General features: G+C 40.2%; 1 protein-coding gene across 1 annotated transcript in view; it reads left to right on the plus strand.

Moving 5' to 3' along the window:
• aldh6a1 (aldehyde dehydrogenase 6 family, member A1) overlaps positions 1–12541 on the plus strand; it is a 16345-nt gene continuing 3804 nt past the window's right edge. Inside the window, exons 1-10 of the mRNA XM_072689517.1 lie at positions 1–135; positions 861–902; positions 3241–3315; positions 4523–4684; positions 5481–5559; positions 5872–6174; positions 7470–7591; positions 9540–9729; positions 11834–12015; positions 12129–12308. Of these exons, the coding sequence (XP_072545618.1) occupies positions 97–135; positions 861–902; positions 3241–3315; positions 4523–4684; positions 5481–5559; positions 5872–6174; positions 7470–7591; positions 9540–9729; positions 11834–12015; positions 12129–12308 (1374 nt within the window). The 5' untranslated portion in view covers positions 1–96. The remainder of the gene's footprint in view (positions 136–860; positions 903–3240; positions 3316–4522; positions 4685–5480; positions 5560–5871; positions 6175–7469; positions 7592–9539; positions 9730–11833; positions 12016–12128; positions 12309–12541) is intronic.

Below are 12541 nucleotides of genomic sequence, written 5' to 3' on the forward strand. Positions count from 1 at the left end.
GATAAGTTTAATAGGAGCACTTCGCTAACCGCGTTCCCGTGGTGTGGCTTGGATTCAACATTTTTGGGGTACATCCTTTAATCCTCAACTTCCATCATGGCAGCGACGTTAGTGCGTTCTATTGTGAAGAAGCGGGTAAGAAGCACACAGCCTGCAAGCAAAGCCGCTCCAGAATACAGACTTGCTAACTGTGGAGTATCTACAGAGCACTGCTGTCTGTCATATGTCTTTATTAATGCTAAAGGACAGGGATTGGTTGTACTTGAGCTGCACCCACTACAGCTAGCCACATAGGAAAATAGCTAAATGCATAGGACCCACAGGGATGGTGCTGTAATACGTGCAGTTGCTACATTAGCGTTTATTCTGCACCATTTTTACTTTGTAACCGAGTTTGCGTCCGAATAGTTGAATGAAACTTGCTCTACAAACTTTGCCTGCTTTCCTCGACTTTGTCCGATCTGTAGCCCATGGCCTTAATACGTCTGAGCTGACTACTTGCATGGTGATCCACTTAGCTGCAAGATCAGCCAAGTCAAGGAAAATGGACAGGACTATATGTTTTGTGCAGTTGTCGTCGTCGCTTGCCACATCTGCCCCCCCCCCCCCCCCCTTTCCCTCTAACCTTAACCTTAACCTTAACATATATAGCTCGTTTTTCCATTTGCAAACAGAACACTGACCTCTTAGACATGCACAAACTATAGACTGAGACTTTGTCCAGCCTTCTGACTGATTGCACTTGCAGAGAAAAATAAAACCTTATTGCTGCAACGTTTCATTTTCAGTAAAAGTTAAAGTAAATTAAGCTGCATTTATTAACTGACTGACTGGTTTGTAAATAACTTGTTTTCCTGCAGGTGCCTCTTCAGGTGGGGCGCATGTGTTACTCGTCCTCTGTGGTAAGTTAGACATTGCTGCTGCCTTGAATTTAGTGGGTTGGGAAAAACGTACCAGAGTGAAAGTCTAAGTACTGTGTCAAATGCGAAGGTGCAAAGGTATGAAACACTTGAGTGAAAGTAAAAGAAGAATCCACATTGAAGCTGGTGACTATTTGATAGTACTGATTCTATCCCAAAGATGCATTTGCATAGTCGTAGGCTATCCCCTCAGGTTTGGTCCGTTCCACCCCCCTAGCTGTCCCTGTCACCAGGATGGATAAGGCCTGTGCTTCCTTTGAGTCTTCAGCAGTGCCACCCCATCTGTTTTGGAGTGCTGCTAACACAGTGCCATTGTACAGCCTCAACACCTTTGGAGGAGAAGGCTAACAGCCTCACAGTTACGCTGTCCTGGACTCCTGACTGTGGCATTACTGGGGATTTTAATCGTATTCTCTCAATAAAGGGTCTCAGGAGCCTGTGTTTGGATGCTGTGACATATTATTAAAACATTCATTTTAAAATACGCAGAAACTTAATTTTGCCATTTTAAATACTTTGATGATCTAAATGATTATGTAAGAAGTAAGAAGTATTTTATTTCTCTCTCAGAAATATTAATTCACTTTCCTCAATACTTTTGAAACTTTTAAAAATAACACAAGTAAAGTAATTAAGCTATACTAAACTATACTATATTCCCCTTCTGCAACATAACATATTGAATAAATGTTCTGTGATGTTAATTATGTGGCCACTGTGACTCAGACTGGTCACAGACTAGAAAATGTCATCTTTGGAGGTGTGCTTAAAAGTTCTCGAGTTCGGGTGGTAGTGAGTCAGCTCTTCCATTAAAAATCACTGTCAAAAATCTGTTTTGCAATAAATGGCATTTGGGAGAGAGAATGCATGAGCGGCATTGTTTTTGTGAAGAGATGCTTTCTGGCATTTGTATGGCATCTTGCATCTTCAGCCCAATTCTTGCTCACTAGTTATTTCTTACAATAGCACTTCTCTCAAGCACCCCTGTAACTGGCAAGTGATGCCTCTGTGACTACTCAGTTCCAGTTGGTATTTGGTGAACATGGAGATTTTCTGTTTGGTTGCTGGACTGGGTCAGTTGATTGACAGTTCAGGTTGATTTCATTGGTATATGTATTTTTTTTTTTTTTTAAATAGAAACTCTGTTAGATCCCAGTCTCAAGTTAAACATATTAACGCATAATAGAATACATATTTGTGTTATGAGGGAGGTGGACAGATCCATAGGAGTCTGGGGAACCACTCAGGCATGCTCTGTGATCTTGGAATGTGGTATACAACTTCAGACAAATCAAATCCTCGCCCAGACATGTTTTTCCCTTTAGAAATTGGAAATTGTGTTGCAACTCTGCTTAGTTTGCTGTAGGCTTGTGAAATATTTAATTTTTATTACATTTTGTGTTATATCCAATAACCATAAAGACAGAAGTATTGGGACACATGCTCATTCATCGTTTCTTCCAAAATCAATTGTATGCTTCCTTCTTTTGTTGGAGTAACTGCTATCTAGGGAAGGCTTTCTACTAGGTTTTGGAACATTGCTGTAAGGACTTAATTGCAGCATTACAACAAGGTCAGAATGTTGGATAATCACCACCCCACCTCATTCCTAATTCCCTATTATTCCAAGAGAACCAGTTCCACTGCTCCACAGCTTAATGCTGGGGGGCTTTATACATTATAGTTTATAATTATAGTCATTGGTAGTATATCATTGGTATTATAGTCAAGTGTGTCAAGTTTAATACCAATGATATACTACCAATGACTATAATTCTAACCTCACTGATGCTCTTATTATAGTTTAATGCAAAATGAGACACTTTGCCATCTTTGAAATGTATTAAACTATAACCTCACTGATGCTCTTATTATAGTTTAATACATTTCAAAGATGGCAAAGTGTCTCATTTTGCATTAAACTATAATAAGAGCATCAGTGAGGTTAGGATGTTGAAGGATCACCACCCCACCTCATTCCCAACTCCCCAACTCATCCCAAATGAATTAGATGGAGCATTCATTCCAACAGCGTCAGGAGTCCTAAGAGAGCACAATTGGGGAGCTAGGTATGGGTGGGTTAATTGGCAGTGCCAAATTGGGAGGAAAAAAAAGTTAAAATTCTATAAACACATTTTTTGAAACATATATAAAAATAATGAATGAAATAACTGTGAATGATATATAAATAATGGATGAAATAACATGTATAACACAGTATAGGCATAATGTAATGTGACAAAAGAACTATCACTTACTTTTGCTGACTGTAGTAATATGCAATAAAATGTATTCACAATTTGTGTTCTTTCTTTCACAGCCCACAACAAAGTTGTTCATTGATGGAAAGTTTGTTGAATCCAAGAGCTCAGAATGGTTGGACATTCACAATCCAGTGAGTACACAGTCATTTCCAAAAGAGAATTGTTCAGTTTACATGGTGCTAAAGGAAAGACCACATTTATTTGTCAGTCCACACCCTCCTGTGCCATTGCTTAGTGTATATTAAGATGATGAAAGGTCAGCAATTTAACCATAATAAAAATCTCCTTAGTACTGAAAAGGTACCTTATTAGGAAAAGCTCAAAATCTCCATTATGCAGGTTAACCTGTTAGTTGATCTTTGTTCTGTGTAATCTGCATTGCTGATCAGGCAGTAGCACAGTAGACTTTGCAATGTGTAGCAATACTACACATGTCCACTTTTCTTAGCTTCATAGGATCTATTTTGTTCAGGGTTTACAGCAGTTTCAAAAAGTCAGCTGCACCTGTGCTGGAGTTCTATGCTAAGTGTGTCCTAATTCATTTTCAAGTTGAGCTCTCAGTGTCATTTTTGTACACATTTTTGACTATCTGTTAGACTGATGATAAAGTGGTAGTTATGTTCAGAGTCCAGCTATTCTTTATTTGCTTGTGGAATAAATGTGGCTCTGGTATCTTTGGCGCTGAAAGGAATGCGTTTATACGTCACACACAAAGTTCCTTGGCTGCTTGTTCCAGAGTGCTGATACTGCTGAAGTAAAACTGCATGGCAAAAAGGTTTTCAGACTTCAGAGAGTTGAGTAAAGGGCTGAAACACACATTCATGTCCTTCTGATGATTCAATATTGAAAGAAGAACCTACTAACTCTTCAGTGCTCATATAATAAGATTTATGGTGGACATCTTGGTGGTGGAGGGCCTTGGTTTCAGAATTGCCTGACCTTTTTGTGACCTTTTTAGGTGCTGTTGGAGTGGGGTGGGGCAGGACAGCAAGGAAAAAGTGACATATGCTTTAATTAATGCTGATAACTAACTAAGGTTCAGACATTATGATAACCTTGGACTTGTAGGCTGTAGGTATCATGTTGCATGATATTCCTTACCAGCAAGGTTTCTTTTTCTAAACTTTATGGTTCAGTTTCCCTACATTTCCTCTTGCTCTTTGCTTCCTTTCCTTTGTAGTCCAGTGCTAGACTTAATCTTGGTCTGAGAAACCCAACCTGCAAGTTTCAGCACAAGTATCATTTTGTATTCACCTCTTGATTTTAAGGCACATTCTTCTGCTGCAGTTAAGAAAGAACATTCCTGATGGAAACTGTCTCTGATTTGTTTCTGCCCAGGCTACCAACGAGGTGATTGGCCGGGTGCCCAAGGCCACGCAAGAAGAGATGTTGGCTGCTGTGGACTCGTGCTCACGAGCCTATCGCTCCTGGTCTGAGACCTCCATTCTGACCCGCCAGCAAATCTTTCTCCGCTACCAGCAGCTAATTAAAGACAACATTGTAAGTCCTAGTGTGTGGTGCTGTGGACCGAATAAGTGAATCGATAAGTCTAATGTTTCCGCACTTACCACATTATTATCTATGAATTTACACTACATGTCCAAATGTTTGTGGACACCTCTGCTAATGAACCCATTGTTGACACAGATGTGCAAATGCGTGCACGCACACACACAAACACAGCTTGCCTAGTCCCAGTAAAAAAGTATTGCCTGTAGAATAGGACTCTGGAGCAGAACCAATTGGCACTATGCCTAATGACAAGTGTGGGCTAGAGGGGCATAAAGCCTACAAACATTGAGCTGTGGAGCAGTGTCCTCTGAAATGATTGTGCTCTATCCAATACTTTTAGAATGAGTTGGAGAGTTGGAGATGAGGTGGGGTCGTTGTCATCCAACATCCTGACCTCACTAATACTCTTGTTGCTGAATGTAATCAAATACTCACCGCAACACTAGTAGAAATCTAGTAGAAAGTCTTCCCAGGACAGTAGAGACAGTTACTCCAACTCTTTATCTTCTTTGATTAACTATGTATGGCATTTTTCTCAACCTAGTATAGTATACAAATATACAAATACTTAATGTGCTGTTAGTTTCTCAAGAATAAACCTGTCTAGCCTTTAACATGTCCTGTTATTATACACAGAGAAAGGAAACAGAATGTTATGTATTACAAACATGTTGAAAAGCTAGCTGTCCCCAAACGCCTGACTGGCAGTGTGCAGCTGTACTCTGAAAAATAGTCTTCATTCCAGAGACTAGTCTGTGAATATTTTACCTTCTGTGTGTTGCAGAAAGAGCTGGCTAAGCTGATCACTCTGGAGCAAGGTAAAACATTGGCCGATGCAGAGGGCGATGTCTTCAGAGGACTGCGTAAGTCTTGTTGATCATCTTTTAGATGGCTAGTCATTTAAACAGGGTGACCGTCCTAAAGTTTCTGCCTGTGTAGAAATAATTATAATGCTTACTAATCAAATTTGTAAATGAAAAAATTACATTTCTTAACAAAATTAAACTCCTCTTAGGTGATAAGCTACAGTCTGTACAGTAACACTAGAACTTTAACGGCAAAATGACAGCACCATTGTTTCTTCCATTTCTGGTGTATGTATGCCTGTGTATATGAAATATCATGTGTGTATGTATTTGTAGTAATTTCCCCTGACTCTGTTTGTTTGATTCCAGAGGTAGTAGAACACACTTGCAGCATCACATCTCTCATGCTGGGTGAGACTCTGCCCTCCATCACCAAAGACATGGACACCTTTACTTACCGCCTCCCTATCGGTGTGTGTGCTGGCATCGCCCCCTTCAACTTTCCCGCCATGATCCCACTGTGGATGTTCCCCATGGGCATGGTGTGTGGTAACACCTACCTGATGAAGCCTTCTGAACGTGTGCCTGGCTGCACAATGATGCTGGCCAAGCTGCTGCAGGATGCTGGAGCACCAGACGGCACTCTCAACATCATCCATGGGCAGCATGACGGTATGGACTGGTTAACACATGAAAGCCATTGACCTGCTGACTAAGCAGAGGTATTTTTAAATAATTAGAGTAGTTTTGAACTAAAACCAATTCAGTGCAAATATACTTAACCTAGTAAACCACAGTGACCTGGAACAGCTCTCTAAGAGCATGAGGAACAAACCTTATGACAAACCCAGACTCATAAGGGGAAGTTGTCTTCTGGTCAATGCTGGAAAGCACAACAGCTATAATTAATATAATCCTAATATTAATATAATCCTCCTATAATTATTTTTGTTATCTGTATTTGTTATCAAATGTAGTGTAACTTCAATAACTTGTATATGTGTGCATTATTATAGTATGTATATCATTTATCTTAGTTTGGGGTGCAACAATGAAATGCCTTAATCAGCCAAATTAGTTGGCAGCTAATTTAATATTTGAGTACTTAGTAATAATTAGGAACGGTGTGAGACTCACATGAACCGTGGATTATGATTAATGAGTCACACAAAATACTTTCAAACTGAAAGCTGAAACTATCTCATTGCTCCCCCTTTTTCTTTCTTGCTGATCTGAAAAATGGACTAAGGGAAAACCAATTTACTTTTGTTGTATTGTATCGATACTGCTTTGTATGTCTGGTTTTAAATTTGGACAGGAAAAAGATATTTGAGATTTTTCTCTTCTTTTAGCTGGAAAGTTAAACAAAACAGTAACTTTTTGATGAATGCAGCGTTTAGAATGCAGTCTTCATTGTTAGCAATTAGTAGTAGTATTCATTATGAATGATTGATAGATTGAACCATCAAAATGATGTCTAAGTGAAAAAATTTGCGTTACAGTGATATGCATAATTGAAGTTCTGAAGTTCTGTGATGTGCCATAATTCCAGACTTTTAATTCAGTTCCCAGGTAGTTAACTGACCTGCTGATGTTACTGATTAGCCACCTAATGCCAGAACCTCTGTAATGTTCACATAGCCATTCTCACAGGTCTACTTCTGAAGGTGTTTACCTTAGTTTTAAAGGCTAAATTTGCACAAGAGGAATCAAGCAAGTGCATTAGTTTAACTGATTCATCTTTCAATAATAGTTGATCTAGGCTGTAATAATAATAGTTGGTTAATGCATTAAAGAAAAAGTCATGTTGCAGGCCTAATTCTTGACTTCTGGATTCATCATATATGATAAACAACTTTGCTCTTGTGCATATTAGTTTTTTTTTTTGCCACAGCAGACTAAAACCCATATAATCTTAGTCATGAAGTGTTTGTATAACCAGTGTTTGTTGTTGTCTTTCTTTGCAGCTGTGAACTTTGTTTGTGATCACCCAGCTATTAAGGCCATCAGCTTTGTGGGCTCCAACCAGGCAGGAGAATACATCTACGAGAGAGGCTCCAAAAATGGCAAAAGAGTGCAGTCCAACATGGTTAGTCCTACACGTTCTACACCAACATTTATTCAGAATGAAAGTGCAAAGTGGTCTAATGAGGTGCCGTCATAAGCCAGCTGTATTCTTGTTACTGTTGAAGTGGAGGATAATGAAGCGATATGAGCATTAGCTTCATCTACTTCTCATCTGTGTTGCTTCTTTGTGGGTAGTGTCCACACTGTGTGGCTTCAGTTGGTGAGGGGAGTGAAAATCCAGCCATGTCTTATCTCATAGCTCCTCCCAGTGGCCACATGTTGGTTCTCCACTAATTGCACATAGAAGTATGGTAGGAAAAATATTTGATGTGGTTCAAATATAATTTAGTCAGGTTCCCAACAACCAGCATCTTTATTGACCTCTAGTTTTACCAAACACATCTTTTAACTCTGTGGCCACAGCAGTCTAGAGATTACAAAGATTTACCAATGGGAGAAATGGCCAGATTTTGTAGCTTGTGTGAATGGGTCTTTGGTCTCTGCTGTCCACAAATAAGGTAAGGGAGTGTTCTTGCTTCATAAGTCCAAAAATACCACCAGTTTAATGTAGTGCAAACAGCAAATATGACCAACCTTTCTTAACACAACATTATTTAGCGTGTTTACCTTAAATGAACTGCTTTAAAATCATGTTAATGGTCCGCTGACTTGTAATAAGGAGAAAGCTGTCTCTGGCAATGATTCTTTGGGCCAGAACTCAGCTACTACACTATGTAACTTTGGTAGAGTAGGTAGGACAATGCTCGTGAGGGCGTTTTTGTAAAATCCTGAAATATTACTGTGCAGTGGTGGTGTTTATTTATTTTATTTATATATTTTTTTTTATTATTTTATTTTATTTCCCCGCCTCCTCCCCTCTTGCTGTATCTTACAGCTTGTAAATTACATGTGTACACAGCATGTATTTAGAAGGACACCTAAAAGGGCTAATGTCATAGAAAACTCACTGTTAAAAAATGTTTTTAAAAACTTTGTAGCACATAAACATTCTTAAGCTTTTCTTTATAAACAAACCTTTCATTCCCATTAATGGCGGCTAAGCTGCAAAAACTGAATTTGTAAATTTAAATTTGTTGTTTTTGTGATGTCATGAAAATAAAATCCTTAGAAATTTGGATTTTAAAATGTCAAAAAGGGATGAAGGTATCCGACATCAGTGTCTGAAAATGCTCTTCAGGATGAATGGGCAGTATGAAGCTTTCCCGGAATAGTGGAAGCTGTTAGAGCTGCAAAAAGGGCCCAACTTAATATTTATGATGATGGATGCGGTCATAAAGGTTCCAGTTGGTGAAATGTGCAGGTGCCCCAGAAATTTAGGGGGAACGTTTTTGCAAACCAGTCACTTTAATTAGCCTGATCCATCTACCCAGCTCCTGCTGGGTTCAGCCACATGGTGGCAGCATCAGCTAAAAATGAAAGTCTCTTTACATCTCAAAGCTCAGAATAGGTGCACAGTGTCTGAGTCAACAGTTGGATGAGGAAATTGGTAATGACATTAGCTGTACGTCATGGTGTGAAGGTTAAAATGAGTAAATTCAATCCAGATATTGCAAATAGGACATCAAGAACCAGCAGTCAGAAATGATGAGCTGTCTCAAAAATGATGAGAAGCAGCATTCTTTTAAAGGGCAGGAAAATGAGTATTTCAGTGTTTTATATGTACAGTAGATGCTGATGTCATTTGTCAGCATTTAAACTGCATATTGTCTTGTAGTCTCATGTGATGTATATTTGAAGAAATTCCCAGTCCTGATTTATTTCTGTATTTAATGGATCATTTTCTTCCTATTGCAAAACATACAAATGCCCAGTTGGATGGGCACCATGGACTCACAGGCTCTAATATGTGCAACTTTACTCAAACAAAGTAACCTATACATTTGCAAGTTTTGCCCAGGCATGGAGTGTAGCAGCAGGACTGATGTTCTTTGTCTTGTGCCGTTGGCCAGGGTGCGAAGAACCATGGCGTAGTGATGCCAGACGCTAACAAGGAGAACACGCTGAACCAGCTGGTGGGTGCTGCATTCGGAGCTGCTGGCCAACGGTGCATGGCACTCTCCACGGCCATCCTAGTTGGAGAAGCCCGCAACTGGCTGCCCGAACTGGTGGAGCGCGCCAAACACCTACGCGTCAACGCAGGTATGTGAATGCACAGATGTATTCGCAGGGTATGTTCTTACATGCAGTGCCTATTAGGAAGAACTATTGAAATGTATATTTTTGTGAATATACAGTATGCAAATTGGAAGTAGTGTTGAGAATCTGAAAAAGAAGAAGCTATCCAAGTGAAATCTCTTTGAACACTTGTGCTTGTAACGCAAGGGCTGCAACTATCTATTCTTTTTCACTTATCCTGCAGTAAGAACTAGGCAGGTTAAAAAAAACCCGCCTCCACACAGCAGGGTTAGTCTTCAGTGTTATGACTAAAGGCTGAATCGATGCTTAGTCCATGGCGTAGCTAATACTTGTGCGCTGGTGCGTGTGTATTGATGTGTCTCATTGGAGTCACTCTGCAATTACAACACCAAACCACAAGTCTGGCAAGGGCTGGGGTTTTCAGTCTGCGCAACATGTAGCTACATTTCTGGTGAGATGAGTGTAAAGCTATGGTGTAGAGTATGCAGCTACGCATAGGCTATGGTGTAGATTTGGAGCAGAGTCATAAACTAGCCTTATATGACCTCAAAAAAATATCATAAATTCTTGATTACGATTAACACTTTCTCCTCGATGTTGCTTCCATGTCATAGACCGAATGGGGCAGTCATGTGACTATACACACGGCAGCGCGCGGGGGGTGGGTGGTGGTGGGGGGGGGTGTAATAAATAATTTTTTAAAAATGATAAATAATTGACATTGTTTAACTGTACTTTATAATAAGATTAAGTTGATTAGAGGTTCTGATCTGATCATTTCTATTCATTTTCGATTAATTACTGAGCACTAGTCTCACCAGAAACAATGAAAGACGCCCATATCCCTCATATACTGTAAATTTCAAACCATTTGGTTTATGTTTGGTTGTGCTCTCACACCGCTCTAGCTCTGAGGAGTATGCCCCTAGCGATTCTGGACTGGATGAAGCTGGACTGTCCTCACAATTGCTCTGCTTAAAGTTTGGATCGGCCCATTTCTTATGCTGAATGATTTGAGGCTTTGTCAGCGCCAGAGTTCTGCATGTGTGGTTGTCTTTATTCCTTGTCCATATCTGTGCAAACCAACTTCATACTAGTTTCCTCCTCCTCATTCATAACGGTCAATTTTACCTTCTGAGCGCTTTAAATTACTAAATGTTGTTCTCCTCGTTACTCTTTGCGGTGTCTTTCAATGATCACTGAGAGTCAATGTTTCCACTCTCCTCCGTGACCTACTTCTCCAATATCTGTTCCAAATCATCTCCTCCTCTCCTCTCCATGTCATCATTTCTTCATGCTATGGACTTTATCCCCGAGTGCTTCCTAGTGGACCACCCAAGCCTAGATGACCGCACCTCTCCAATCATCCTAGCTCCAGATACAGCACAGCCTGAGGGAAGAGGCACAATTTCTTATTTGTGCCACAAATTTGAAATGGTGCTTGTGGTATGGGCAGATCATAGAGTGGTAAGGGCTGTTGAATGTTTATAGAAATGGAAGAGATCAGATTTTCACGTAAAGCAGGAGCACTCTGCACTGCAGCACTGGTGGCCCCACTTAAGTCTCCAGAAATAGATGCTGAGCATCTGTAATCCTTCTACATGTTCACTAGAGCACAGCAAGCAAGGAAAAAGAACACTACCAGTATAAAATGCAACAACCTGTTTCAGACTAGTTCACATCAGGTACTGTTGCTAAGACACTGGTTTGCACCTTTGCATCAACTTGCATAGTGGATTCCTGGATTACATTTGGATTTCACTGGACTATATAGAAAGCCAGGTGTAAACACACCAGGATGTGCCATGGTTGTGTCTGCATACGTAAATGCATACGTATTTTCCTCCCAGCAGCTGCAAGACAGAACTACAAAGCCTTCATTCATAGCTTATTTTGCTTTCATAGAAATACATGGCTAATGGCAAACATCAGAATGTAAAGCCTTCCCAGAGGCTGATACTCCACCAAAGGTGCACCCATCTTTAATACCCCTGATTTAGAAAAAACATTGGGTGTGCAGGTCTCTATGTTTGGATGTAGAGGACAGATATAACAATGAGCAGAACAATCTTAATCTATGTTTTTCTATGTTCCTATCTGGTACCAGGTGACCAGCCAGGGGCAGATGTTGGGCCCCTCATCACTCCTCAGGCAAAGAATCGTGTGAACCAGCTCATCCAGACTGGAGTGGACGAGGGCGCCAAGCTGCTGCTAGATGGCAGGAACATAAAGGTCAAAGGTTATGAAAATGGCAATTTTGTGGGACCCACCATCATCAGCAATGTCACGGTGAGGGCCAGTCATTCATTGTGACTTGTGAAGACTATGAAAAAGTGCAGAAATGGCTTCTTAGGTAAACTTTTCAGATGCTAGTTCTTTAATCCATTGTCATTTGCCTCTAGACGGATATGCAGTGCTACAAGGAAGAGATCTTCGGACCTGTCCTGGTGGTCCTAGACGCTGACACACTGGATGATGCCATAAAAATCATTAACGAGAATCCATATGGCAATGGAACGGCCATTTTCACCACCAATGGAGCTGTAGCCCGTAAATACACCCATGAAGTGGACGTTGGCCAGGTAAGGAAGGTTTTGTCTTTGGGTAACCTGTCTACAGGGTAACCTGATTCTTCTGCAGCAACTTATCTGAGACACAATTGGTTCTCCAAACAATTGCATAGTGCAAGCAATCAATGTACTAAAGCAATTTAAGCTACTAGGCTTCTTGCTCATTATGAAAAACATTGCTTTATTTTTAAAGCTGAAATAATGTTATTTATAGCAAAACCACCACAATCATTCTTCTATTAAGA

This window comes from Salminus brasiliensis, chromosome 10 (genome assembly GCF_030463535.1).
Source record: "Salminus brasiliensis chromosome 10, fSalBra1.hap2, whole genome shotgun sequence".
In the NCBI taxonomy this organism is placed as follows: Eukaryota; Metazoa; Chordata; class Actinopteri; order Characiformes; family Bryconidae; genus Salminus; species Salminus brasiliensis.